Below are 26,414 nucleotides of genomic sequence, written 5' to 3'. Positions count from 1 at the left end.
GCAGCGGGGGCGCGGGGTGGCATGGCCCCGCCGCCCGGGGTGCCGGGGCGCTAGGCCCCCCGGAGGGGCCCCCGCAGCCCGCCCTGCCCGGCCTCGCCGGCCCATGCGCCCCGACCCCAAAGTTTGCGGCGGGCGGGCGGGCGCGGAGCCGCCAAGATGCCGTTCCACCCGGTGACGGCGGCGTTGATGTACCGGGGCATCTACACCGTCCCCAACCTGCTGTCGGAGCAGCGGCCGGTGGACATCCCCGAGGACGAGCTGGAGGGTGAGTGCGTGCGCGCCCGGCGGACCCTCCCGCGCCTCCATCCAGCCAGCCAGCCATCCGTCCATCCATCCCGGGGGGCGCCGGGCGCGCGGGGTCCCCTGCGCTGCGGAAACTTGCCGGGCCCCGCAGCGGGGTCACGGGGCCCGCGCAGGCAGTCCGCGGCGGCGGTGCGGCAACGCCGAGGACCGGCTCGGGGTCCGAGCGAGCGGGCGAGCGAGCGGACAAGCGCGATCCAGCTGGGCCCCGCGCGCCCCGAGCACCCGCGCCCCGATCCCCGCCAGCCCGCGGCTCTCCGCGCTCGCATTGGCATTCCGCTCGCGTGGCTCGGGCGGCGGATCCGATCTGGTCTTCTGGGCGGCCGGGGAAAGGCGAGGGAGACGGTGACCGGACGGTGGGGGCTGGCGGACAGTGCGGGGGCCCCCAGTCCTTTCTGCCCGAGCCCCCCAGATCCTTCCCCGCAGCCCTGCGGGGACCCCCCCCACACACACACACACCAGCCCCGAGCGAGCGGCGGGAAGGGAAGGGAAGGCGGCCCCGGGCGGTGGTTGGCGACAACAAGTGGCCGGGTTGGGTGGCTTCGGTGGCGATGACCCAGCCTGGAAGGGAAAGACAGAGCGACCCCATCGGAGATCCCCCCCTCTTCCCTTCCCGGGCGCCCCTACCTTTGGGGCGCACGGGGAACTGATGTAGGCGACCAGCTCGGCAGGATCTGAGCAGGGGGCGGCGGGGTTGGGGGTCCCTGCGTGTATTCTAGAGGTGCAGGGGGGATCCTGGGGGCCTGGGAGGGCTTCCTAACCGCGTAGGGGAAAGGGTTCAAACGTTTTCTTCCTCCCCCCCCCAAGACGTCTTGGGGCCCCATATGGGGATTTCTAGGTTGACAGAAGGAAGTCTTGGTCCTTCGGGATTTGCTGGGTGGATGGGGAGAAGCTAAGCTCACCCAGAGATTAGGCCTCTTGTAGGGTATCTTGGGTCTGGGGGGGGTGTCTCTGGGAGGGAGTGCTCCTTGGGGGTGCAGTTGAGACACCAGCAGTGAGGGAAGATGTGGCCAACCGTCTCCCCCGCACCCTGAAGGGAGGCAGGCGCCCAGCTTGGGGAATTGAGAAGGGCCCAGGAAGATCAGGAGGAGAAAGCGAGTGCCCCCCCACCCCCACTGCGCCATCAGCTATGAGCCACCTGCTTGGCACCAAGTCTCCCCCAAACCCCAGCAAGCTGGGAGAGCCTTAGAGATGGGGGGTCTGTGCTGATGTGTGCTTGGTACTTGATGCCTCTCTGAAGACTCCGGCCTTGAACCCCAAATTTCAGGGCCCTGCCTGGAAATCGGAGCCTTATTCAAGGAGTGGGTCAAAAAGAGGACAGGAGGGTAGGCGATGGGCCAGAGATTTTGTTCCACTCTCATCTCTCTGGCCTATGCTCCCCTAACCTCTGTCTCCCCTCCATTGGCCCATGTTCCTCCCATCCTCCTGGTCATCCGTGAGCATCTTCTGCTCCCCCTATGTTCTACTTCATCCCTACCTCTTGCTCCCAATACCCCCCACCTGGCAGCCATGCCTGGATAGTTCTCTCTTCTCTGGAGCCCCGGATGCAGCCCCTCAGGAAGGGAAACGGCTGAGAGGAGGAGGCTAGGAAGCAGGGGTGAGCGGGCACTAGGCAGGGGTAAGGAGGCTTCCGTGTTCCTTGGGCTGCCCAGCAGACCTGCTGGCTAGAGCCCAACAGTGTTTATCATCTGCCACACTGAACACTCACCCTGCGTGCTGCGCTCCCCCCTTCCGGGCCCTGAACAGCAGAGGGGCCCTGGCACAGGGGGCATGTGAAGGGCAGGGCCTCGGGGGACAGGCACCAGGGTGGCCCCAGATCACCTGCTGACTCTTGGGCAGCTACAGAGCAGGGCATGAAGACTTCTATGGCCAACAACCTTGTCATGGGCGCCCCTGCCCGGGCGCCGGCAGCGTGGAGACTGTCCTGGCAGGCCAAGTCCTTGAAGGCCATGGCGAGGAGGAAGGGCAGCCAACCTGGGGCGCAGGCTCCCTTCTGCACCCACAGTGCCCATTTATGCTCCTGGTCCTGGGCAACCATTGGAAGACCCAAGCCTTGTGCCAAGGAAAGGGATCTGGGCACTGGGGCCAATGTGCCGCAGACCCAGTGTGGGTGTCTGTGTGTATCTGCCGCAGAAAGCTGGCTGGGGGGAGGGTGCTCCTGGGGGAAGGAAGGTAGAACCCCGAGATTCAGGTGCAGACTGCCCTGCCAGGCAGTGCTGGATTCCAGTCTGCTCTCTTCGTCTATGGAGTGACCTTGGCCATCATTTATCCCCTGGCCTCAGTTTCCCCATCTGTGGAGGTAGTGCTCAGCTTGGGGCCTGGCCTGCAGAGGGGTGCAGGAGCCCTGGTGTAGCAGTGGAGGCGGCCAGGAAGGGGATATCAGGCTGAGGATCTAATGTAGTTTCCCCACAAGTAGGATGATCCATCCAGGATCCAGTAGGCTGGAGCAAATGGGGTCACTGTTTGTTCACCTGATGAGGTAGATTTCCAAGGGGGCAAAGAGTGATTTTTTTTTTTTTTTTCTGGAAAAGAGGCAAATAGCTAAACAAGCTTGGGAGTCCTTATGGGCTGGAACCTGAAGACCTCTCAGATAGGTTGTGGAGGGTTGGCTGGCTGGAAAGGACCTGAAAATTCCATCCAAGGGGCCGGAGAGATAGCATGGAGGTAAGGTGTTTGCCTTTCATGCAGAAGGTCATCGGTTCGAATCCCGGCGTCCCATATGGTCCCCTGTGCCTGCCAGGAGCAATTTCTGAGCATGGAGCCAGGAGTAACCCCTGAGCACTGCCGGGTGTGACCCAAAAACCACACAAAAAAAAAAAAAAAAAAAGAAAATTCCATCCAAGGGAGCTTGGGGTCCTGAGAGCCATGGATGACAGGCTCTATGGTCAGGCAGATATTGGCCCAGTGGGAATGGGAAGGGCCCTCCTCCTTATATACAGGCACAGAACCCTAGACCATACGGCACTGAGTCCGGCCCCAGAGACCTTAGCAGACTTGAGCTCCTGAGAATGGGAAGTTCCCAGTATTCCAGGACTAGCATGGAAAGAGGAAGGAGACAGGCAGGCAGGTCTCTGGAGAAGGCCTTAGAGGCTGGCACAGACCTGCCCGATACAGTGGGAAGCCTGTGCTGAGAATTGCCCAACAGGTGTTTGGGGTTCAGTGTGTGTGTGTGGGGGAGAATCCTTTTCTTGCACCTCTTACCCACACAGCCAACAGCTGTTGCTGCGCCAGCCAATGCGCTGAAGTGCCATTGCCACTCAAGTGCCAATGCGACTGAGGGCAGGAACTGCTCCCCCCAATGCCCTCCAGCTTGTGTACCACCTGCCTGGCCTGTGGTTGTCTGACACAGCCCCCAGAGGGGCTTTTAGAGCCTGCTGGGAACTCAAGCCTTGATGCAGCACCTCGGGTGAGGATTGGATGGGATGTGTGGCTGAGATGGCGGGTGGGGGACAGTGTCCGCCTGGAAACCTGGAGGCCCTGCCAGCCTTTCCCAGGCCAGGCGTCCCCTTGCCAAGATGGAGCACAGCGGGCTTTCTCGGCTTCCCCAGCGGGAATGCGGTGGCTTTCGGGGAAACGTGCCCAGTGGGAAGATGCTGATGACTGCAGCTGTGCAGGGGAGTGAGGACATCTACCCAAGTGGGGGCACCCCATACTCTCGAGAAGGCCACAGTGACGGTATATGAATAATGGCCCCATTTCACAGACAAGACCTTTGAGGTTCAGATAGGAAAGGAAGGGCATTACCCTTCCGGCTCCGGCTGCTGTAAGCAGAACAGAAATCAAAGCCTGGACCTGAGGTCAGGAAACCAGCCCACAACAAGCCTGGCCTTGGGGCCTCAGCCCACTTCTTCCTTCCTCCCTCTGACCCTGTCTTCTGGAATGGTCTGATGTAGTGTTCTGTTGTGTTGGGTTCAGCCTGCAACAGCTATTCAGTCGCCCAGTAGCCTTGGGAGAGATCAGCTGGTTCTGTCCAAGGTCATCGGTCAGCAGGTGGGAGAGATGCAAATGGCACTGGGGTCCGAGCCCTGTCTCTGTGGCCCCTGAACTTGGCCTCAAGAGTCGGTGGGGAGCAGCGGAGAGGCAGCACCACACGGGTGTGAGTTGGGGGTGTGTGGGGGAGTTATGGGGGATGCCTAGATGAGGAAGTGGCGTCTTTGGATTTTCTAGTTATCTTGGGAAGGTCCTTCTGCCCGAGTAAGGACCTTGGGACCCATGGGCTGCCCCATGGTCTGTCACTTGTTCACACACCCCAAGATCTATGTGTACTCACAGTCTTCTGTCCAGTCCAAGGTTTCTTCAGAGCTTCTAGAAGTCTTGGAGCTCTGGTGGGGAAATAGCTTTGATTCTGGGAGCCATGTGAGGCTCCTGTTAAGCTTGGGGGACAGATGGGACTGTGGGGAGCCAGGACAGCACCCACTGTAGCCTCGCTGTTTGTCAAGGATGTGGCCACCACCCACTGTAGCCTCGCTGTTTGTTTAGGATGTGGCCACCACACTAGTGTCCTAGGGGTATTCCAAAGGAGGACCCAGAGAGCTGGGATGCTTTAGTTTGAGTCCCTCTGGATAGTCCCCTCAGTTCTTGGGGACTATCCTCAGCCTCCCTCAATGCATCTTGCCTGTGTGCCTGTGTGGGAAGTGGTAGCAATGTCTTGACTTTCTAGAATGGCTGAGAAGCTTGGGATGATGGCTCAAATCAAGCTGTGTAGAAACTTTTGTTCAGGTCCTTTTTCTGGGGGCTCCTGGTGTGGGAGAAGGGCTGCACACCTGAGTCCTTCCTTCCTTCCTTCCTTCCTTCCTTCCTTCCTTCCTTCCTTCCTTCCTTCCTTCCTTCCTTCCTTCCTTCCTTCCTTCCTTCCTTCCTTCCTTCCTTCCTTCCTTCCTTCCTTCCTTCCTCCTTCCGTCCTTTCCTTCCTCCCTCCCTTCCTTCCTTCTTTCCTTCCTTCCTTCCTCCCTCCCTTCTTCCCTCCCTCCCTAGCTTTTTATTTATCTAGCCAATGCTTCTGCTTGAGTGACAGCTGCTATGCCAGGGAACAAGGACACAGCATGTATCAGCCGGACCTGGTCCCTGCCCCCCTGGCGCATGCATGTCACAAGCTAAAGTGGTCAGTGCAGGAGAGAGGAGGAACAGGGTCCGTGGGAGCCCAGGCAGGCCAGCGTCAACTATGTGCAAAGAGCATCCCGGAATGATGCCCATCTGAGCCCTGCAGTAAGGGTGAGGGTTGCCATGCCTGGAGTGTCCAGTAATACCGAAGCCCCCTCTGGCTGGTTTGGCACTGCATAATAGCTTTAGCTCCTAAGTCAGTGTGGGGTGGGGAGCAGAGGCCATGTCTGGTTGTGCAGCCAGAGAATTCCTGTCTGCTCAGAGACTCCAGGGGACAGACACCCCTCAGTAGCCTCCACGGAGACAGGCCACTGCCCACACCTTCCTGGAGATGGGGTTCCCACTCCTCTGACCCAGGAGCGGTCTTGGCGTGCCCAGAGTCCAGAGTTTACAGAAGTCGTGAGTCTTCCATCTGAGCTTTTTTTGTTTGTTTGTTTGTTTGTTTTCAGTTTTTGGGTCACACCAGCAGTGCCCAGGGGTTACTCCTTGCTCTACGCTCAGAAATTGCTCCTGACAGGCTCAGGGGACCACATGGGATGCAAGGTTTCGAACCATCGTCCTTCTGCATGCAAAGCAAATGCCCTACCTCCATGCTATCTTTCCAGACTCTGAGCTCTTTTTGTTTTTGTTTTGTTTTTGGACCACACCCGGTGATGCTCAGGAGTTACTCCTGGCTATGCACTCAGAAATCGCTCCTGGCTTGAGGGACCATATGGGATGCTGGGAATTGAATCGAGGTCCTTCCTGGATCAGCTGTGTACAAGGCAAATGCCCTACCACCGTGCTATCGCTCCTGTGCTTGATTTTTGGTGTTTGGGTTACATCCGGTGGCACTCAAAAATCGCCCTTGGCAGGCTCAAGGGACCTTATGGGATGCTGGGAATCGAACCACTGTCAGTCCTGGGACGGCTGCATGCAAGGCAAATGCCCTACCGCTGTACTCTCTGGCCCAGCCCCTCCATCTGAGCTCTTCTCAGGACCTGGAATAGGGTCAGACAAGGGGTCATAGAGTCAGACAGTCTGGGGGTGCTACCGGTCACTCAGGCATAGCCTGCTGCCTGTCTGGGTCTGTGGCCTCCATTCCCCCAAACTAAGTGGGAAGTGTCTGGGGCCAGAGTCTGAGCCACTTCTATTTTCATGGTGTAGGGTGGGAGGGCAGCACATCCAGTGGTGCCTGGGAAATCTTGTGGTGCTGGGGATCAAACTGGGGACAACCATATGCAAGGCAGGCACCACTCCCTCATCCCCCTGCACTCTCCTCTGATCCTTGCATCTCCATTTCCCAAATGCAGCTCTCACACACGCACGTGGAGAGGCCCTACCCAGGGATTTCATCCTGGAGCACCAAGGATGGGCATGGATTGAGGCCTCCCCACTCTCCCCAAAGGAACATATTCTTTAGGGTCCTGAAGAACTAACAATGAAGAGCCAGCAGCAGGGGGAGGAGTGACGGGAGACACTCACCCTTCTGGCCATCTGCATAGAAACCCGTCATCCCATCATTGCTGCCAGCTTGTGCTCAAGAAAGGCCATTTACGGAGTTGCTTGATCCTAGCTCCAGGCACAGTGTTCCCTACCCCAGAGTCACGCAGGCCCTCAGCTTTCAGCAGTGGCTTGGGTGGGACCATAATAGGAAAAAGCTGAGTTGGGAAGGGAGTGGCAGGGGCCACAGAGATAGCACAGTGGTAAGGCGTTTGCCTTAGATGCAGGTTGGTGATTCGAATCCCAGCATCCTATATGGTCCCCCGTGCCTGCCAGGAGCGATTTCTGAGCGTAGAGCCAGAAGTAACCTCTGAGCGCTGCTGGGTGTGACCCAAAAACCAAAAACCAAAAAAAAAAAAAAAAAAAAAAAAGACAAATAAAAAGGGAAGGGAGTGGCACAGATCTCGGGGGCAGCCATTGCCGTCATGGTCAAAGACTTGACTGGGGGATGTGGAGGGGACTGCCTGCCACGAAGGCTCATCACAATCACTTCAGGACAGGCTGTAAAGCCAGCAGTGTTACTTGGTCCGTGCCCTGGGGAGTGGGCTGTCTGTTCTGCCTGCCCAGAAGGGAACTCTGGCAGGTCCACTCTCACCCCTCCAGCAGGGTTTGGGGCGGATTGTCATGTCAGGCTCAGGATGGGAATGTGGGAGGGAGGTGCTGGACTGGGTTGGGGGAGTCCCATCAGCTCTGCTCTGCCCACAGAGATCCGAGAGGCCTTCAAAGTCTTTGACCGTGACGGCAATGGCTTCATCTCTAAGCAGGAGCTGGGCACGGCCATGCGCTCCCTCGGCTACATGCCCAATGAGGTGGAGCTCGAGGTGATCATCCAGAGGCTGGACATGGACGGTGAGAGGCACCCCTCCCTCCATTTCCTCACCCCTTGCCTGGGGCTGAGCACCCCCCTCCCTGGGGTGGCCTGCAGCCAGGTCTGGGCCGTCGGGACTAAGGTCAGAAAGAGATGACCCTGGGCCCGGAGAGATAGCACAGCGGCGTTTGCCTTGCAAGCAGCCGATCCAGGACCAAAGGTGGTTGGTTCGAATCCCCGGTGTCCCATATGGTCCCTCGTGCCTGCCAGGAGGTATTTCTGAGCAGACAGCCAGGAGTAACCCCTGAGCACCGCCGGGTGTGGCCCAAAAAAAAAAAAAAAAAAAAAAAAAGAGATGACCTGTCACGTCAGAGCTGGGACACTGTCCCCTCTCGCTTTGAATTCCGAGAATTTTTTAATGTACAGGAAAGTATCTAGGCTAGACTGAACATCCCAACGCACATCATTCAATGAAAACCCATCAATTTAGTTGGCTTTGCCAGCTGGCATTTTATTAATGTAAAATTCATGGGCAGGACAGTAACACCAAGCATCCTCTCCCCACCCCCAGATATTTTCTTCTCTCCACTTAAGAGGGCTATGGGTCCCCCTCCTGAGTTTTGTTTGGGGTGCCCAAACTTGGCAGAGCTCAGGGGATCATACGGGATCAAACCCAGATCAGCTGTGTGCAAAATAAACACCCCACCAGCTATAGCTCCAGACCCACCCACCCTGAACTTTTGTTTTTCGGTTCATGCAGTGTGGGAGGGTGCTGAGAAGCCATGGGAGGTTCTGGATGCAATAAGCCCCCTGCTAACCAGTCTGTCGGTTCTAGGTGATGGCCAAGTGGATTTTGAGGAGTTTGTCACCCTCCTGGGACCTAAGCTGTCCACATCAGGGATCCCAGAGAAGTTCCATGGTACAGACTTCGACACCGTCTTTTGGAAGGTATGCCCGGGTCGGCTGGCACATGGCCTGCATGCTGTGGAGAGCTGTGCTGGGCTCACTTTCTGGCCATCTGGTCTTCCAAGGGTGGCCAGCCAGGGTTGGAATTCTAGAAGTCAGGACCAAAGGCTCCTAGCCTGTATTGCTGGGCTTCCGTGGCTGCAGTGTGGGGCCCTTGGTAGCGTCAGTAGTCATAGCATTGTGCTCCCCGCCCCCAAGTGTGACATGCAGAAGCTGACCGTGGATGAGCTGAAGCGTCTGCTCTATGACACCTTCTGTGAGCACCTGTCCATGAAGGACATCGAGAACATCATCATGACGGAGGAGGAGAGTCACCTGGGCACGGCAGAGGAGTGCCCCGTGGATGTGGAGAGTGAGTGCTCATCCTGTCCCAGGTTCCCTGTGGGCAAACCCCATGAGCTGGGGGAAGAACCTGAGTCTCAAAATAAAAAAAAAAAAAGCTTTTTGTCCCCTGGCACCCCCTGTGGGACAGCAGGGTTGGGTTCAGGTGTCGGAGGGTACCTGCCTCATTTCACCCCTTTGCGGGCCCCAGCCTGCTCCAACCAGCAGATCCGCCAGACATGCGTGCGAAAGAGCCTGATCTGCGCCTTCGCCATCGCCTTCATCATCAGCGTCATGCTCATCGCGGCCAACCAGGTGCTGCGCAGCGGCATGAAGTAGGCGCCGCCTGAATGCCGTCCGCACGGGGTGCATGGGAGCCTGCACACCCACCGCCTGCTGTCCTCCATCCTCGGCTCCCGGGCCCCTGCCCCATGTACTTTGGGGCCTGGATGTCCGGACACCCGCCCCCCAAATCCCCCCCAGGCCTTGCATGGAGCTGGGGCCGCCTGTGGGGGACCAGGGGGTGGCTCTGAGGATGGCCCCAGCCCTGCCTGCACCCTATCTGCCCTGTTCACCCCCCAGGCCTGTATGTAGCACTAACTTCCCACTGTCAGGGGCTCCTGGGAAATGGAGGAGAGTGAGCAGGAAGACCTGGGGTGCAGCCAGTCTTACTCTGGCCCGATATCCTCCCGAGCAGAGGCTGGGGTAGAGGAGGGAGCAGAAAGCTCCTGGACTGAGGGAGACTTGAGGCTGACATTACTAGGCCCCACCCTGGCATGGCCTGAGAAGGTCCCAGCCCTTATCTTCCATTCCCTAAGGGCCCAGCAACCCATCTTCTTGAGTTCAAGGTTCAGTGGACCCCCAGGTTTGGCCTCAGTTTCTCCCATCTCTGGGAGGTGTGTTTCAAGGACAGAAGCTCAGCCTCCAGTTCCCCTCACTGAGGCCCTATGGCTGGAAGGCCCCTACCCTCCCTGACCGCAGCAACTCAGACTCTAGTATGGAGGTGGTTGGGGAGGGGAATTGAACCTGGATGGGAGGCTCTGGACAAATCGCCTGACCAGCCTGTGGGCCTGCCTCCTGGGCAAGGAGCTTCTATGCCACCCTTGTTGGGCACTGTGAATGCCAGGAGGCTCAGCCAGGCTATTGTTCCAAGCCTTAGGCCAGTCCTGTGGGCCCCTCACTTTTCTCTATCCTCTAGGCCAGAAAGCCAATGGGGTCCCTGCCTAGCTGGGCCAAATCATACCTGGCATCAGCTCACAGGGGTCAGGGCAGGCAGAGGCCTTGAGGTCCTCCCCCGGGGTTGGAGCCTTCTCTCACCAGGGTGATGGCTCCAGACACATTGGTCCCCCCCTCTGCTTAGCTGTGCTGGGCCACCACAGGCCCCTCTGGGAGAAAGGATGGGGTGCTAGTCACCCCAGAGGACCTCATCCTATCCTGCCCCCCAAGACCTCTGAGGGAGGAGCCGAGCATAGGTCTAAGGGCGCTGGGCTGGACAAGACAGCCAGACCACTCTGGAAACAGACTTTCTTTATAGGTTTTCCCAAAGAAGTGCTCCCCAATCTTTTCAGGCTGTCCCAAGAGTAAAGCTACCAGGAGCAAGATGGCGGCTTCCTGAGCCTTTGATGAGGTGATGGGGCACAAAAGGAGGCTGGCTCCTCACGTAGAGCCCTGAGCTGTAGTGACTCAACAGTGGGTGCCAGGTGGGATCCAGGGCCTTAGCCCCACTGGACGTTGGGCTGTGGGAGCCACCCTCCTGGTGGGGGTGCCCGCAGGGATGGTGGCAGCTCCTGGACAGGTGGCCAGCCCACAGGGTACTGGAAAACAGTGGCTCTGATGGGTTCCACCCTATGGAGAAAGAGAGAGGCAGGGGATCAGAGAGGCCCCACCCTCAGCCTGGTCTACCCTCCCCAACACCCTGGCTAGAGACAGGGCTACTCCTGAAAGATTGTTCTAGAACGCCGCACCTCCAACGCCCACAGACCCTTTGAGCCAGCAAACTCACTGATAGGAACTGACACCGGAGAAATAGTGGGGTGGGGGACAGGGACTGTGCTACAGGAAGTGATGAGGCGGGGTATCCCTCGATGGGCCTGACTCAGAACTCTGGCACATCCCTGGGAGATAGAGTTCTGCAGCATGCAGAAGGGGTGGGGACTGACGGATGATGCTGACAAGGGGAGTTGACATGATGTTCACTGTGCGGAGGGAGGAAAAGCAGCTTATAAAATAATGTATATAGCATGATACTATTTTTGTTTAAAGATATATAACATATATAAATGCATACAAAACCGAAAGACAGCCCGTCAAAACTGCTTCTGTGTTTCAGTGGTGTTACTAGGGATGATCTCCGACTTTTCGAGGCTTCCTATACATTTGGGGGGAGGGGGTTTAGCCACACAAAACAATGTTTTACTTCCAACTCTCCTCTGGGGTTGCTCCCAGTGGGGTTCTGGGAGACCATGTGGTGCTGAGAATAAAACTTGGGTCAGCTCAGCAAGGCAAGCTCCTTACACCCTGATTCTCAATCTGATTCCACTTTTGGTCAAGTTTTATAAGCACACAAGTCTCTGAAGTTTATAAGCATGCAAGTCTCTGAAATTAGAAGAAAAGCTCTTTTTTTTTTTGGTTTTTGGGCCACACCCGGTAACGCTCAGGGGTTACTCCTGGCTATGTGCTCAGAAGTTGCTCCTGGCTTGGGGGACCATATGGGACACCGGGGGATCGAACCTCGGTCCGTCCAAGGCTAGCGCAGGCAAGGCAGGCACCTTACCTTTAGCGCCACCGCCCGGCCCCGAAGAAAAGCTCTTAAGAAAATTTTTTTCTTGTTTTGCTCAGGGCTTACTTCTAGCTCTATTATACTCAGGGATTGCTCCTGGCAGGGTTTAGGGGACCCTCTGGGGTGCTGGGGATTGAATTTGAGTCATCTGTATGCAAGGCAATACCCAGTGCATAAGCCCCAGCCCCAAGGCAAGTACCTTGGTCTGTTCCTCTCTCCTGTTCATTGCATACCATCCCCTCAATTTTTTTTGGCTTTTGGCCACACCTAGCAGTATTCAGAGGTTACTCTTGGTTCTGCACTCAGGGCTTATTCCTGATGGTACTATGGGATGCCAGAGATTGAACTCAGGTCAGCTGTGTGCAAGGCAAAGACCCTACTTTACCCTACTGTGCTCAGGCCTATTTTTGTTTGTTTGTGGGTCACACCTGGTAGCACTCAGGGCTTATTCCTGGCTCTACACTCAGAAATCCCTCCCGGCAGGCTCGGAGGACCACATGGGATGCTGGGATTCAAATCACCATCCGTTCTGGGTTGGTTGCGTGCAAGGCAAATGCCTTATCACTGTGCTCTCTCTCTGGCTCCATGGACCCAAATTGTTTTTTTTTGGTTTTTGGGCCACACCCGTTTGACGCTCAGGGGTTACTCCTGGCTAAGCACTCAGAAATCGCCCCTGGCTTGGGGGGACCATATGGGACGCCGGGGGATCGAACCGCGGTCCTGATCCTTGGCTAGCGCTTGCAAGGCAGACACCTTACCTCTAGCGCCACCTCGCCGGCCCCAAATAAAGCTTTTTTTTTTTTTTTTTTTCTTTTTTGGTTTTTGGGCCACACCTGGTAATGCTCAGGGGTTACTCCTGGCTATGCGCTCAGAAGTCGCTCCTGGCTTGGGGGACCAGATGGGACGCCGGGGGATCGAACTGTGGTTCGTCCTAGGCTAGCGCTGGCAAGGCAGACACTTTACCTCTAGCGCCACCATGCCAGCCCCCGGACCCAAATTGTTAAGGCTTCATTTCTCATACCACTCATGCTCCAGCCCCTATAGGCCTTTTCTCAAAAGGTCCACTAAGACCAGCTTCCCCCACATCGCTACAGCCTCAACTCTTAACCCTCCTGGACAAGGCCACTGCTTACACTGGCTGCTGCTCTGGGCGGTGTGTGCCTTTCAGGCTGCAGAGCCTGGGAGTTCTTTGAAGTTTATTTCTCCTCCATTACAGGAACTCTCAAGAGGGTTCACTCCAAGGGTGAGGGTGGGTCACATATCACCCCCCCCCCAGTGTTCACAACTGTCCCCCAACATTTGTGAAATTTCAAGCAGCCATGCTGAGCAATTCCTCAGAGGATGCAGGGGATGTGGGGACCGAGGGCCTGGCTTTACCACACCTGCCTCTTTGGGGGCCTGGCCCATTGTCCAGAGTGGAGATCTTAGAGCAACCCTGGGCACAACTTCTGGGCTGCTGGTTGCAGGAAGATGGGTATGGAAACCTACTCATTTCAGGAGCCTGCCGCAGGTGCAGAGGTACTCAGCCTGACTCAGTCCCATGAAGCTTTTTTTGGTTGGTTTGTTTGGTTTGTTTTTGTTTTTGATGTTTGGGTCACCTCGGCAGTGCTCAGGGGTTACTCATGGCTCTGTGCTCAGAAATCACTCCTAGGCCGGGCGGTGGCGCTAAAGGTAAGGTGCCTGCCTTGCCTGTGCTAGCCTTGGATGGACCTCGGTTCGATCCCCCGGTGTCCCATATGGTCCCCCAAGCCAGGAGCAACTTCTGAGCACATAGCCAGGAGTAACCCCTGAGCGTTACCGGGTGTGGGCCCCCCCCCCCAAAAAAAAAAAAAAAAAAAAGAAATCACTCCTGGCAGGCTTGGGAGACCATATGGGATGCTGGGATTCCAACCAGGGTCTGTCCTGTGTTGGCCGTGTGCAAGGCAAAAGCCTTACCACTGTGCTATTGCTCCGGCCTCATCCTTTATTTTTGTTTTTTTGGGCCACACTCAGCAGTGTTCAGGGGTTACACCTGGCTCTGTGCTCAGAAATCGTTCCTGGCAGGCTCAGGTAACTGTATGGGATGCCCAGGTCTGTTTCGGGTTGGCTGCGTGCAAGGCAAAAGCCCTATGTCTGTACTATGTCTCTGGCCCATCCCCAGGGAGCTTTCTTTCATCAGGGCTGCCTGCTGCACGGAGGCTGGAAGGAAGAGTCCTGGCTTCTGGTCAAGCAGGGTTAGTGTGACCCAGCTTTTTCCTGGGAGCCTCAGCTTCATTCTAGGGCCAGCTCCATCAGTTCCAGCCCCCCTGCCAGGAGGACTCCATAAACACCAACACACCAGGATGACTCCAGGAACAGGGGTGGCTGAGTGTGGAGAGCAGACTGGGGACAAACCCTGCTCAAATCTTCTGATTATCTGCCCAGGGCCCAAGGACAGAGGAGCTTTTGCCAGTGCCCTGGAAAGAAAGAGTTTCCGGGCATGCTCGGCGGGAAAGACGGCTGGCTCAGAGACGGGTGAGGAGGGATTAAGGGGATCAAGTGACAAGCTGAAGAGCCAACAATAGAAGATTGGGACAGGCACTGGCTCCCAATGAGCCTATGCTCCCCCCTTCTGTTCCTGGCAGTCAGTTACTAAGGGGAATGGCACAGAGTATCAGGCTGGAGTGTTGTGGGGGTTTCTAGACTCTCTTATAAGCAGGGAAAGCAGAAGGGAAGGAGGGTGGGGCTGTGTTCAGCGCTCAGCTGTCTGTGACCCCAAGTGAGTCAGTAGCCACATGTACTGGGAAGGAAACATGCACCCAGAAACAAGAGCGGATACCCCACGTGTGCAGATGGGGCCCAAGACCCTAATTCCCAGGAAAACGTTCTAGCAGGGCCCTGTTCCCAGACGACAGAGAGTTGGGGGCTGCGGGGAAGGTACCTGCTGCTTGGAGCTGAGCTCAGCTGCTTAGTTCTCTTCTCCAGCCAGTCCTCAAGACTGCCGTTGAGGGGCTCAGCAACATCCAGAGGCCACTCCCTGGCCCGCCTTTCCTCTGTGAGGACAGGACAGAGGCCAGTGAGAGGCAGGTTCCCCAGCCTGAACCCATTCTTCCCACAAAGCAGCAGGAATCTGGGGTGCAGTTTGTCCTCACCACACGGCCACTCTCCCAGGACCTTTCTCTACTTCTTCTGGAAGTAGTCCTATAATCCTGGCTGACCACCCCAAAACTTTTTTGGTTTGTTTGGGGGTCTATATCTGGCAGTGCTCAGGGCTTACTTCTGGTCCAGTGCTCAGGGACCATTTCCAGTAGGGCTATGAGGACCATGTTGGGTGCGGGGGATAGAATCTAGATTGACTGCATGCAAGGCAAGTGCCCTCACCACTGTCTGATTTCTCTGACCCACGCTCCACGTGGTTCTGGGAATCAGTCAGTGTGGGCTGCACAGAACAGAACAGGTGGAGCAGTGTTTCAATCTCGCCTCTGCCACAAGCCAGCTCCCTGCTTCAGACCAAGTAAGGAGCTGAGCCTCCCTACTTTGTCCCCACCTGAGCAAATACATCTTTGCTCAGAACCTGGAAACTGGAGTTCCAGGGGTTTGAAAGTGAGAGGTTCAGTCTTGGATCAGAGCCTGAGGCCAGAGGCAGTTAGACCAAGGCTTCCCAGACCTATGGATGATTGATCACCAGACCCAGCTTCCGCTTTCCCAGTGGGCATGGCTGGCAGGTCGAAATGCTGCCTCCATAAGGCTAAGCCATGTGCCAAGGTCAAAGGGGATGTGGCAGAACCAGGACTGTCTCAACACCTCTGGAGGTCCAGCCCTGCTCTCTCCTGCCCCATCTCAGTCTCAGTCTCCAGCTCCAGGCCCCTGCCCACCAGAGAGCAAGAAGGAATCCTGCTGTTGGCTTGGCCCAGGGTTGCACTGCTGCCCAGGGAGCTCCAAGATAGAAACTCTGGGCTGAGCCAGGGTGGAGGGCTGGCACCACCTGCTCCCAGATGGCATGTGGCCCATGGGGTCTGACTGCTCAGAGGGACACGAGGTCAATCTGCCCCAGACAAGGGCAAAGGCCAGGTTTCCCCAGACACTCACTGGCTGCCTGGAGACCATGGAGGGAAGGGGAAGGACTGGCTCCCCATTAATCCAGTCAGCTTCTAACTCTTGGGTAAGCATGGTCAGGGCCTTCTGAAAAATGCTAGCCTCAGTTTCTCCATGTCTGAATGAGTGAGATTGCAAAGGTCATCTAAGTGAAAGTGTTTCCCAAAGGTCAGGGAGCTGGCTGTGTCCTCCCTGCAATCCTGACAGGATCCTGAGTTTGGGGGTGGGGGAAGGCCTCCTTCTTCCCTTGACGTGAGAGTGGAGAAGCCCAGGATGGCTTGACAAGACAGTGCTGGTGGAGAGAGAGGTGCCAGGCTAAAAGCAGGGCCAGGCAGGGCAGAGGTGCACTCCCCATGTTCAGGCAGGAACCCACATGACATTAATTTCTACGCTTTTTTTTAATAGATATATATCAGAACTTTCTTTTTTCCTTTTGTTTTGTTTTTGGTCCACATCCAGTGGCCACATTTCTTGGCTCTGTGCTTAGAAATTACTCCTAGAGGGGCCAGAGAGATGGTGCAGCGGTAGGGTGTTTGCCTTGCACGCAGCTGACCCAGGACAGACTGAGGTTCTATCCTCTGGGGTCCCATATGGTTCCCCCAAGCCAGGAATGATTTCTGAGTGCATAGCCAGGAATAAAGGCTTGGTGTCACTGGGTATGGCCCCAAAACAAAACCAAAACCAATTTTCTAGAAAGCATGAAGGACCACATGGGATACTGGAGATCGAATCCAGGTCGGGCCACATACAAAGCAAATGCCCTATCGCTGATCTGCTGTGCTATCGCCCCAGCTTCTATTTCTTTTTTTTTTTTTTTTTGATTTTTGGGTCACACCCGGCAGCGCTCAGGGGTTCCTCCTGGCTTTATGCTCAGAAGTGGCTCCTGACAGGCTCGGGGGACCATATGGGATGCAGGGATTTGAACCACTGTCCTTCTGCATGAAAGGCAAACACCCTACCTCCATGCTATCTCTCCAGCCCCTCCATCCCTATTTCTATGCTTATCTGCTGTGCTGGGGAGGAATCCCAGGGCCTCCACATCTCCAGCCGGAGAGATAGCACTGCAGTAAGATAGCACATGTCACTTTTTGTGGACACAGGTGGGAAGAGCTTCCCCTTTCCACTGCACACACACCAGGGGCAGTTTGAGGGACAGGTCCTGCCATGTGCCCTTCTCCCCATCACTGTGGGTGTCTGAGTGTCTACAAAAGGGTCTGTGTATACATATAGATGTATATGTGTGTATACAAGTATATGTGTTTTGTGTACAGAAAACTTATGCATGTGCATGTACATGTGTGAAGCCCAGAGCTCTCCACCTCAGATCCCACTGTTTCCCAGGTACTCTGAAGACCACGCCCACTTTCTGGAAGCCCCTCCAGGCCCTACCTCCTTCCCAGCAGCACTCCCCCTTTGCCCACAGGTTCAGGCCTCACCCTCCACCTGCATGCTTAGCTCCTGCAGGTCCCACTCAGACAGGTGTGAAAATCTACAGTTGGAGCCAAAGTCGCACTGGCCTGGAAGAGAACATAGGGTTAAGGGCTGAAGTGTTTTGGCCGCAGTCTGAGGGGCCTGATGAGGTTTCTCAGGAGTTTTAGGGGCACATCTTTTTTTTCTTTTTTGGTTTTTCGGGCCACACCTGTTTGATGCTCAGGGGTTACTCTCCTGGCTAAGCGCTCAGAAATTGCCCCTGGCTTGGGGGGACCATATGGGATGCTGGGGGATCAAACGTGGTCCTTCCTTGGCTAGTGCTTGCAAGGCAGACACCTTACCTCTAGCGCCACCTCGCCAGCCCCCTAAGGGGCACATCTTTTATCTCCTGCAGAATGGCAATCCCTGGAGCTGGAGCAATAATACTGCAGACAGGGCATTTGCCTTGCAGGTGGCCTTCCTGGGTTCCATCCCCAATATCCCAAGCACTACTTGGAGTGATTACTGAGTGCAGAGCCAGAAGTAAGGGCTAAGCATTGCTGGGTGTGACCCAAAACAAAATCCCAGCTCTGGGAAAAAGTAACTTATGTTCTGGCTTTGACCACACAGGTAGCCAGAGCAACCTGGGGAGTGGGCCGCTACAGCCCTCACCCTCACAGCTGCTTCCATCTTTCCCGTGCTGGGGGGTTGAAGCCCACTGATGCCGGTCGGGACAGGGTTGCTCAGGTCTCTATAGGATGAAGTCTCTAACTGGAATTTTTGTTTGGGTCACACCCAGCGGGAGCTCAGAGGTGCTAGAAGCTATTTCTGAGCATTAGAGCCAGGAGTAACCCCTGAGCACTGCACGGTGTGATCCAAAAACAAACAAACAAAAAAATCATGCCCTAGGTGCAAACAGATGAGGACCAGGTCCTGGGAGTTCCCAAACTACAGCTCCTTGAGTCAATGGACTGGTTGACTCATAGTTTTTCTTTTTTTTTATTTTATTGTGTGGGAAGTGGAGGCCCAGTGGGAAGGAGGAGGAAAGGAGAATGATGGAATCTGAGAGACTGAGGAAAATGCTTCAAGAGGCGCGAGACTCGAGAGGAAGGATGGAAGAAAGGATGGAGGAAAAGAAAGGAAAGGAAAGGAAAGGAAAGGAAAGGAAAGGAAAGGAAAGGAAAGGAAAGGAAAGGAAAGGAAAGGAAAGGAAAGGAAAGGAAAGGAAAGGAAAGGAAAGGAGAAAGGAGAAAGGAGAAAGGAGAAAGGGAGAAAGGAGGAGATGAGAAAGGAGAAAGGAGAAAGGAAAGGAAAGGAAAGGAAAGGAAAGGAAAGGAAAGGAAAGGAAAGGAAAGGAAAGGAAAGGAAAAAGGAAAGGAAAGGAAAGGAGAAAGGAAAGGAAAGGAAAGGAAAGGAGAAAGGAAATGAAAGGAAAAAGGAAAGGAGAAAGAAAAGGAAAGGAAAGGAAAAAGGAAAGGAAAGGAAAGGATAGGAAAAAGGAAAGGAGAAAGGAAAGGAAAGGAAAGGAAAGGAAAGGAAAAAGGAAAGGAAAGGAAAGGAAAAAGGAAAGGAAAGGAGAAAGGAAAGCAAAGGAAAGGAGAAAGAAAATGAAAGGAAAAAGGAAAGGAAAGGAAAAAGGAAAGGAAAAAGAGAAGGGAAGGGAAGGGGTAGTTTTTCAACCTTTATTCCAATCGTGACCAACTTCCAACCTTGTCTTCTCTTTGTGGCTCCTGTAGTTGGTCCCCTATTTTCAGGCTGTGACACCTCCACTCAGGTGATTTTCCCTGTGGCTCCCTTGGAATATCCTGGGGGCCCTCTGGTCCTCAATGAGGATGCTCGACTAATGCATATAGGCTACAAAGCAGGCTTGGGTGGGTGAAGCCAAGTGTGCCAGGGAGAGACCCTGCTGAGATCTGAGCTGTCTGTTCCCGGGACACAGGAGTGAAGGGAAGTGTCTTACCCATCTGCAAAAACTTCCTGCAGGGCCGCTTGTTCTGCTCGTCCAGCAAGATGGCAGCAGTGTCTGCAAGAGACAGAGATAGGAAGAGGCTTCAGACATGAGCTTTGTGCAGGCACCTCCTACCATGAGATCTGGAAGGAGAGAAAAGTGCTCCCCTCCAAGAACTAAGTCAAAGGTTTGCAATGATGGGGCCTGATAACATGGGTCACAGCTGCTACCTTGCATTCTGCCAACCCTGCGCAAATCCCCAGCACTGCATATAGTCTCCTGAGCACCAAGTGAGGAACAGACTCTGAGCACTGCTAGGTGTGACCCAAAACTACTCCCATGGGGGCCGGCGAGGTGGCGCTAGAGGTAAAGTGTCTGCCTTGCAAGCGCTAGCCAAGGAAAGACCATGGTTCGATCCCCCAGCGTCCCATATGGTCCCCCCAAGCCAGGGGCAATTTCTGAGCGCTTAGCCAGGAGTAACCCCTGAGCGTCAAACGGGTGTGGCCTGGAAAAAACAAAACAAAAAACAAAACAACAAAAAAAAAACACTCCCATAAAGAGTTCTCAGGAACTTTTATTTTGGGGTGCCACACTCAGTGGTGTTAAGTTGAAGCACATGGGACCAAATGGTATCAGGGTAATTCAGGGCTGTAGAAGGCACAGCTGTGCCCCAGCATTCTGACTTATCTCTCTCACCCACCCCTCCTGACTGCACAAGGAATCATCTGATTGGTGCTCAGAGGCCTCGGGACCACATCTTGGGGTAAGGGTGGGGAGATAATGCAGCTCCAGGGATCCAACCCAGAGGCTGATGCTCTACCACTTGTACCAATTTCCAGATCCTGAAGAAATTTATTTTTGTTTTTGTTTGTTTTGGGGCCATACCAGTTGGTGCTCCTGGTTTTGCTCTCAGAAATTACTCCTGGCAGGCTGGGGGACTAGATGGGATGCCACGGTTTGAACCCAGGTTGGCTGTATGTAACACAAATGTCCTACCCGCTGTGCTATCTCTCTGAAGAATTTTAAACAAAACGAACTCCTGATACCAACAGGCTTCCCTACACTGTCTTATTAACTTCCTGTGGATCACTAATTGTTTCAAAATAAAAAGCTAAGGAAAAGAAAAAAGTGAATGCATGGAGGTAAGGTGTTTGCCTTGCATGCAGAAGGTCAGTGATTCAAATCCCGGCATCCCATATGGCCCCCTGAACCTGCCAGGAACGATTTCTGAGCATAGAGCCAGGAGTAACACCTGAGCGCTGCTGGGTGTGACCCGAAAACCAAAAATAAATAAATAAATAAACTAAACCCGCCCTGGGGCCCGGAGATGCCGCACAATGGTAAAGCACAAGCACAATATGTGCAAGGCCTTGAGTTTGATCCCTAGCACTTGCACAGCCCCTTGAGCGCTACTGGCTCAGCTCTGGTGGCCTCTGAGCATTACCGGATGTAGCCCCCAGCCCATCCGAAGTTAGTTAAAAACAGAAACAACGGGGGCTGGGAAGATGGCGCTAGAGGTAAGGTGTCTGCCTTGCAAGCGCTAGCGTAGGACAGACCTCGGTTCGATCCCCCGGCGTCCCATATGGTCCCCCCAAGCCAGGAGCGACTTCTGAGCACATAGCCAGGAGTAACCCCTGAGCATCAAACGGGTGTGGCCCAAAAACCAAAAAAAAAAAAAAATAGAAACAATGACAGGTCTTTGGAGCGATAATGCAGTCAGTGGGCACTTGCCTTGCACATGGCCAACCTGGGTTTAATCCCCAGAACCCCATCTGGTCTCCTCAGCACAAAGCCAAAAAAAGAAGAAAGGTAACTGTCAAAATGCATTTATTTGTTTGGGGCTGCAGAGATAGCTCAAAGATTTAGAGACACAATAGGCATTATAGACGCCAGCACTGCATGGAAGCCCTCAAATACAAAGTGCCAAACAGAGAACTGAGTATAAGCATCACACAGTCCCCCAGCACTGCCCAGACAACACCTGAGCAATACAGCGATGGCTCAAAAACAAAGAGATCACCTGAACACTTGACCCAGGTGGCCTGGATGAATGTGGGTGGAATGGGCAGGTGAGGAGGAATCTTTGCCAGCCCACTAGGGTGGTGCCAGAGGGGCAGACAGCAGAAGTTGGCAAGAGTCCTAGATCAGGGTCTCTAGTGGGGTACGGGAGACTTTCAAGCTCCTCGGCATCTGGTCAGTCAGTGGTGCGTGAGCCTAGGCACATGTCAACAGGACCCAGCAGATTTTTGTTGTTGCTTTGCTTTGCTTTGTAGACCACACCTGATGAAGCTCAGAAATTACTCTTGGTCTATGCTCCTGCAGACCTCAGGGGACCATGAGGAATGTTGGGGGATCTAACCTGAGTGCGCTGCGTGCAAGCCGCGTGCAAGGCAAGAGCCTTACTCACTGACCTATCTCGCCAGCCAGTAGATTTACTTTATTCTATTTTTTCTAGTGCCCGAGCTTATCCTTTACAGATCTGTTTCAGTTCAGCTGAGCAGGAAGGCAGGAGAGCTCTACAAAACTCCACAAAGCCCCCCAAAGCCTACCAGACGCCCTAGGACTTGGAGGCCTCAGCCTGGGACCCTGCTCCCGCTGCCTATACTCCTCTAACCGGCTATCATGGCTCCTTGTGAGGTGACCCTCGGGTCCTTTCCACATCATCTCCCTCATCATCAGCTGCCCTGGTCTGTTTGCTCATTCATTTGGACAATCACCCAACAAACATTTACCGAACACGTCCTGGGTGCCAGGCACCTCGCCAGGATGAGGATTTAGTGGAGTACAAGTGAGACCTGGTCCTGCCTTTCGGTCCAACAGTCATACTAATCCATGTGGAGCTAAGTGGGGTAAACAGTCCTCATGCGGCCAAAGGACCTGGCCCAGTCCAGGGGTCAGGGAGGACATCCAGGATTTGCTGTGGAGTTGAGTTTGACAGAGAAGGACAGGGCAGCAGTGAGGGGGAGATGGAAAGGGCACAGTCACTGAGGGTGCCAGTACCTACAGCCTCAGAGGCAGAGACAGGCAGGGCCTGAGGCCTGCGCAAGACAAGGGTCCTTCCTCTTTAAGGCTTCAGAGCCTGCCTGGGAGCTGAGTGTTAGTGCAAGCTTATTTTTTTTTTGGTGGGGGGGGGCACACCCAGCGGTGCTCAGGGGTTACTCCTGGCTGTCTGCTCAGAAATAGCTCCTGGCAGGCACGGGGGACCATATGGGACACCAGGATTTGAACCAACTACCTTTGGTCCTGGATTGACTGCTTACAAGGCAAACACTGCTGTGCTATCTCTCTGGCCCTCCCCCCCTTTTTTTGGTTTTTGGATCACACCCGGTAGCGCTCAGGGGTTATTCCTGGTCCTATGCTCAGAAATTGCTCCTGGCAGGCTCAGGGGACCATATGGGATGCTGGGATTCGAACCAACGTCCTTCTGCATGCAAGGCAAATGCCCTACCTCCATGCTATCTCTCTGGCCCCATCAATGCTAGCTTTGTATGGGCTAAAATGAACAAGCTTGAGTTTGAGAGCCCAAGGCCAACCTTTTCATGGATGGACATGTAGGCATTTTCCTTTGCTATAGAGTCATTTAAAAATGACTCGAGCCCCCATCCCATCCCTGGGGACTGGGTACTGTGGCTATGGCTAGTAGCACAATAAAACTGGGTCACTACTATTCTCATGCCCAGGACCCAATGGCCAGATAGCCTCGCTTCCTGCTTGTCCTGATCAAGGCAGAGAGATTAGCCACCTTCTGAGGGCCATGGCCTCACCCCAGGTCACAGAGCTGGAAGCAGAATGGGTGCAGCAGCCTAACCCAGGTGGGGGTGCCCTGTGCTTGTTCCAAGTCAAGGCTGAGTAGAGAAAGTGGGAGGTCTGGAGCAGACTTTGAAGGAAGCAGAAAGAGCCCATAGGGACTGTAGGCAAGGCAAGCCACTGCTCTGGTTCCCTTTAAGCGAGGACCCCTGCCCACTCTGTCCCACTGCCTTGCTTATTGAGCTATATTTGTGAGGGAGGTCACACCTGGCGGTGCTCAGGGCTCTGCGCTCAGAAATCGCTCCTGGCTGGCATGGGGGACCATATGGGACGCTGGGATTCGAACCACCGTCTATCCTGGATGGGCTGTGTGCAAAGCAAATGCCCCACCGCTGTGTTATCTCTCCAGCCCCTTGTTGGGTTATATTTTTTGTTTGCTTGGTCTGGTTTTGTGCCACACCAAGTGATGATGCTAAGAGCATCAAGGTGCCCAAGGCCAGATAGGAAGCTGGTCCTCAGCACGGCCCACTCTTTTTCCCAGTGGGACTATCTCATACCTGGGAATTCTTTCCCTACTCCTCCCTTCTTGGCTGCTGACAGATCTCTCCCTCCATCTTTTTTTTTTTTTTTTTTTTTTTTTTTTTGCGGGGGTGGGAGAGACACATGGCTCTGTACTCTGGAGTCATGCCTGGTAGTGCTGGGGATCTGTGTGTGTGTGAACACGACTATGTCATGCTGAGGACGAAAGCTGGGCCTCTTGCTTGCAAAGTCTGAGCTCCAGCCTTCCCTGCCTGCCTCTTTCCTTCCTTTCCTTCCCTTTCTTCCCCTAGGATTCCGGGCATTATCACCAAGTCCAGATCTTCATGGAGCAATGGGCCTGCTGGATGCTCTCCCCAGTGCATCCCTGTCTGTGCAGCTCCGCATGTATCTAATGAAACCATCAGGTCCCCTCTACTGGTTGCCTCAGGGTGCCAGGTGACCTCAGCTCCTTCGCTCAGAGCAGCTTTTCCTGGAAATATCCTCCCTGGAGCAGCACAGTTATTCAGAGTCTGTCAGTCATTCACAGCCATTTACAGTGCCCCCAGGCTCACAGGGCAGTCAGTCATTACTGTCACACTCTGCTGCTGCTGCTGTCACTGCTGCCACTGAAACCTCTTCCTTGGCTCCTGGGCCCGTGGGATAACTGATCCCCAAACTATCCCCAACAGGCTGCTGTACGACCTGCCCCACCCCACCTGGGAGCGGCCTCACCCTCTTCCATTCTCTTCTCCTGCCAGGCCCACCCGAGCCTCCCCATCTGCTCCTGTGTGGCTGGCATCTGTGTGCCCACTGCCCAGGGTGGTGGCTGGCTTTTTCTCATCCTTAGGATGCTGGCTCAAATGTTGCCTCGGACAGGTCACAGATTCCCCAAACCTGGCACATCCCCTGGAGAACAGTACCCAGATTAAAACTGCTGGGAGCCAGAGCCAGAGGGCAGGAGGTAAGGCGCTTGCACTGCACATGACCAACCTGGGTTCAATCTCTGGCACCTCATATGTTTTCCTGAGTTCTGCCAGGAGAGATCGCGGAGTACAGAGCCAGGAGTAAGCCCTGAACATAGCCAAGTGTGACACAAACCTCATCCCTCCATAAGTAGTTACTTAGGGAGGATGGAGCACGTGCCTTTCAAGCAGAGCTCCAGGTTTTATTCTTGGCATCATATGAACACCTGAGCACTGTGCCAGGAGTATCCCTTGAGTACCACTGAGTGTGACCAAAAAAACAAACCAAAAGAGAGGTAGGTGGGTAAGATGGTTCGAGGCTGGAGCACATGCTTTGCATGCTAGAGTCTTAATTTGATCTCTGGCACCACAAGGATTCCCAGAATGACCCGAGTGACTCCTGAGCACTGAGCACGAGAAGCATCACCCTGGGAATAGCACCCCAATAGCACTGGTTGAGCCCCTAAGATAAAAAACACGGTTGGGGAAAGGAACCTGCCTATCAAAAGGGCCCGTCTGCCCTCAAAGGGCTTTCCTCCCCCATAGTACAGCTGGGACTGCTGGTCGGTAAGGCAGAAGGGAGCACCCCCCAGCAGGCACCCACCTCGAAACATGTCATACCAGACCTTCTTGGCCTTGAGGTGCTGCAGCCCGTTCAAGTGCTTCTTGCGGTTGTGGAGGGTGTCCTGGAAGGAGCGGTTGCAGTAGTCACAGAAGTAACGCTTCCCCATGGCACCTGCCTGGGAACACACAGCACTGGATCAGGGGATGGAGGAGACAAAAGGTGGGTTCTAGACACCAGAGAGATAGCACGGCATAGAGCGTTTGCCTTGCATGCAGTCGATCCAGGACAGAGAGTGGTTTCAAATTCCAGCATCCCATATGATCCCCAGCATATGGTCCCCTATACCACCAGGACTAAGCCCTGAGCACCACAGGGTGTGACCTAAACTTCTTCCAAAATAAAGTTTCCCAGGGAGGGGCCAAGAAGATGCTCAAAGAGCTTGAGCAAGGGGTTGGAGAGATAGCATGGAAGTAAGGTGTTTGCCTTGCATGCAGAAGGACGGTGGTTTGAATCCCGGCATCCCATAAGGTCCCCCGAGCCTGCCAGGAGAGATTTCTGAGCACAGAGCCAAGAATAACCCCTGAGTGCCGCTGAGTGTGGCCCAAAAAACCCAAAATAAATAAATAAATCAGGGGTCTCAAACTCACGGCCCTTTGGGCCGTTTGCAGCCCTCCGTACAACATTTTGTGGCCCTGCCCTAGAGGAATCTTTTTTTGTTTTGTTTTGTTTTAGTTGTTTGGGTCACACCCCTCAATGTTCAAGGCTTACTACTGACTTTGCATTCAAGGATCACCCCGACTTTGCCTTCTGCGGCTGCAGGAGGTAAATTGAGTTTGAGACCCCTGAAATAAATAAATGGGAATGGAGGGTGCTGGAGCAGGCAGGGTGTTTGCCTAATATGCGACTGACCTGGGTTCAATCCTGGCAACTCATATAGTCCAGAGTCCCACCAGCATTGATCCCTGATTACAGAGCCAGAATTAAGCCCTGAGCACTTCCAGTTATGACCCAAAACAAAACAAAAGTGGGTGAGGGGGAGGGTGTGGAAAGAGAGGAAACAAGTAGGAAAGATTCCCAGTGTTGAACCTGAGACCTGCAGGATATTATAGGAACAGAAGGAAGGAAGTTACGCTGAAGCTGATATTCAAGATGACTCTAACTTTGTCTGTGTGACAGTCCATTCATTCTTATTCACATAGAAAAAAGTCTTTTCTCTAATTTTTCCTTGCCTATTTCCTCTGTTCTTAGATACTCTTCTATCAATAGGATAAGCAATAAGTAAAGCACTTACCTTGCATGCAGTGGACCCCAGGTTGATCCTTGGTACCACCTAAAATTTCCCACTCCCAACTTGCTAACACCCTTAAAGGTCACTCTTGAGTCTAAAACCAGGACCAGTCCCTGAACTTTCCTATACATTTTTTTTTTTTTTTGGTTTTTGGGTCACACCCACC

The 26,414-nt window shown here is 54.4% G+C and overlaps 2 protein-coding genes across 5 annotated transcripts in view; one reads left to right on the top strand and one right to left on the bottom strand.

Annotated features, from left to right (window-relative positions):
* Positions 1 to 26,414, top strand: CABP7 (calcium binding protein 7). 2 transcript variants are annotated; one of them, XM_049788869.1, is made up of 6 exons: positions 1 to 265; positions 7,588 to 7,731; positions 8,526 to 8,638; positions 8,855 to 9,008; positions 9,189 to 9,358; positions 26,404 to 26,414. In XM_049788869.1, the coding sequence occupies exons 1-5, from the start codon at positions 157 to 159 to the stop codon at positions 9,314 to 9,316; spliced, it is 648 nt and encodes a 215-aa protein (XP_049644826.1). In that variant the 5' UTR covers positions 1 to 156; the 3' UTR covers positions 9,317 to 9,358; positions 26,404 to 26,414. The 2 variants fall into 2 exon arrangements, with proteins under 2 accessions (XP_049644826.1, XP_049644825.1); XM_049788868.1 differs by lacking the exon at positions 26,404 to 26,414 and having other exon boundaries at positions 4 to 265; positions 9,189 to 11,289.
* Positions 10,490 to 26,414, bottom strand: part of ZMAT5 (zinc finger matrin-type 5) — a 33,009-nt gene continuing 17,084 nt past the window's right edge. The window contains exons 1-6 of one of the 3 annotated variants that reach the window (XM_049788883.1): positions 25,870 to 25,963; positions 25,000 to 25,131; positions 19,180 to 19,242; positions 17,246 to 17,326; positions 14,656 to 14,767; positions 10,490 to 10,822 (exon numbers count right to left, since the gene is read on the bottom strand). In XM_049788883.1, coding sequence (XP_049644840.1) covers positions 10,693 to 10,822; positions 14,656 to 14,767; positions 17,246 to 17,326; positions 19,180 to 19,242; positions 25,000 to 25,126 — 513 coding nt within the window. In that variant the 5' untranslated portion in view covers positions 25,127 to 25,131; positions 25,870 to 25,963 and the 3' untranslated portion in view covers positions 10,490 to 10,692. Of the gene's footprint in view, positions 10,823 to 14,655; positions 14,768 to 17,245; positions 17,327 to 19,179; positions 19,243 to 24,999; positions 25,136 to 25,869; positions 25,964 to 26,414 lie in introns of those variants that run through there. The other 2 variants (XM_049788884.1, XM_049788882.1) reach the window with 2 other exon arrangements.

Source organism: Suncus etruscus, chromosome 15 (assembly GCF_024139225.1).
Source record: "Suncus etruscus isolate mSunEtr1 chromosome 15, mSunEtr1.pri.cur, whole genome shotgun sequence".
Classification (NCBI taxonomy): domain Eukaryota; kingdom Metazoa; phylum Chordata; class Mammalia; order Eulipotyphla; family Soricidae; genus Suncus; species Suncus etruscus.
This window is presented reverse-complemented; position numbering and strand designations above follow the sequence as displayed.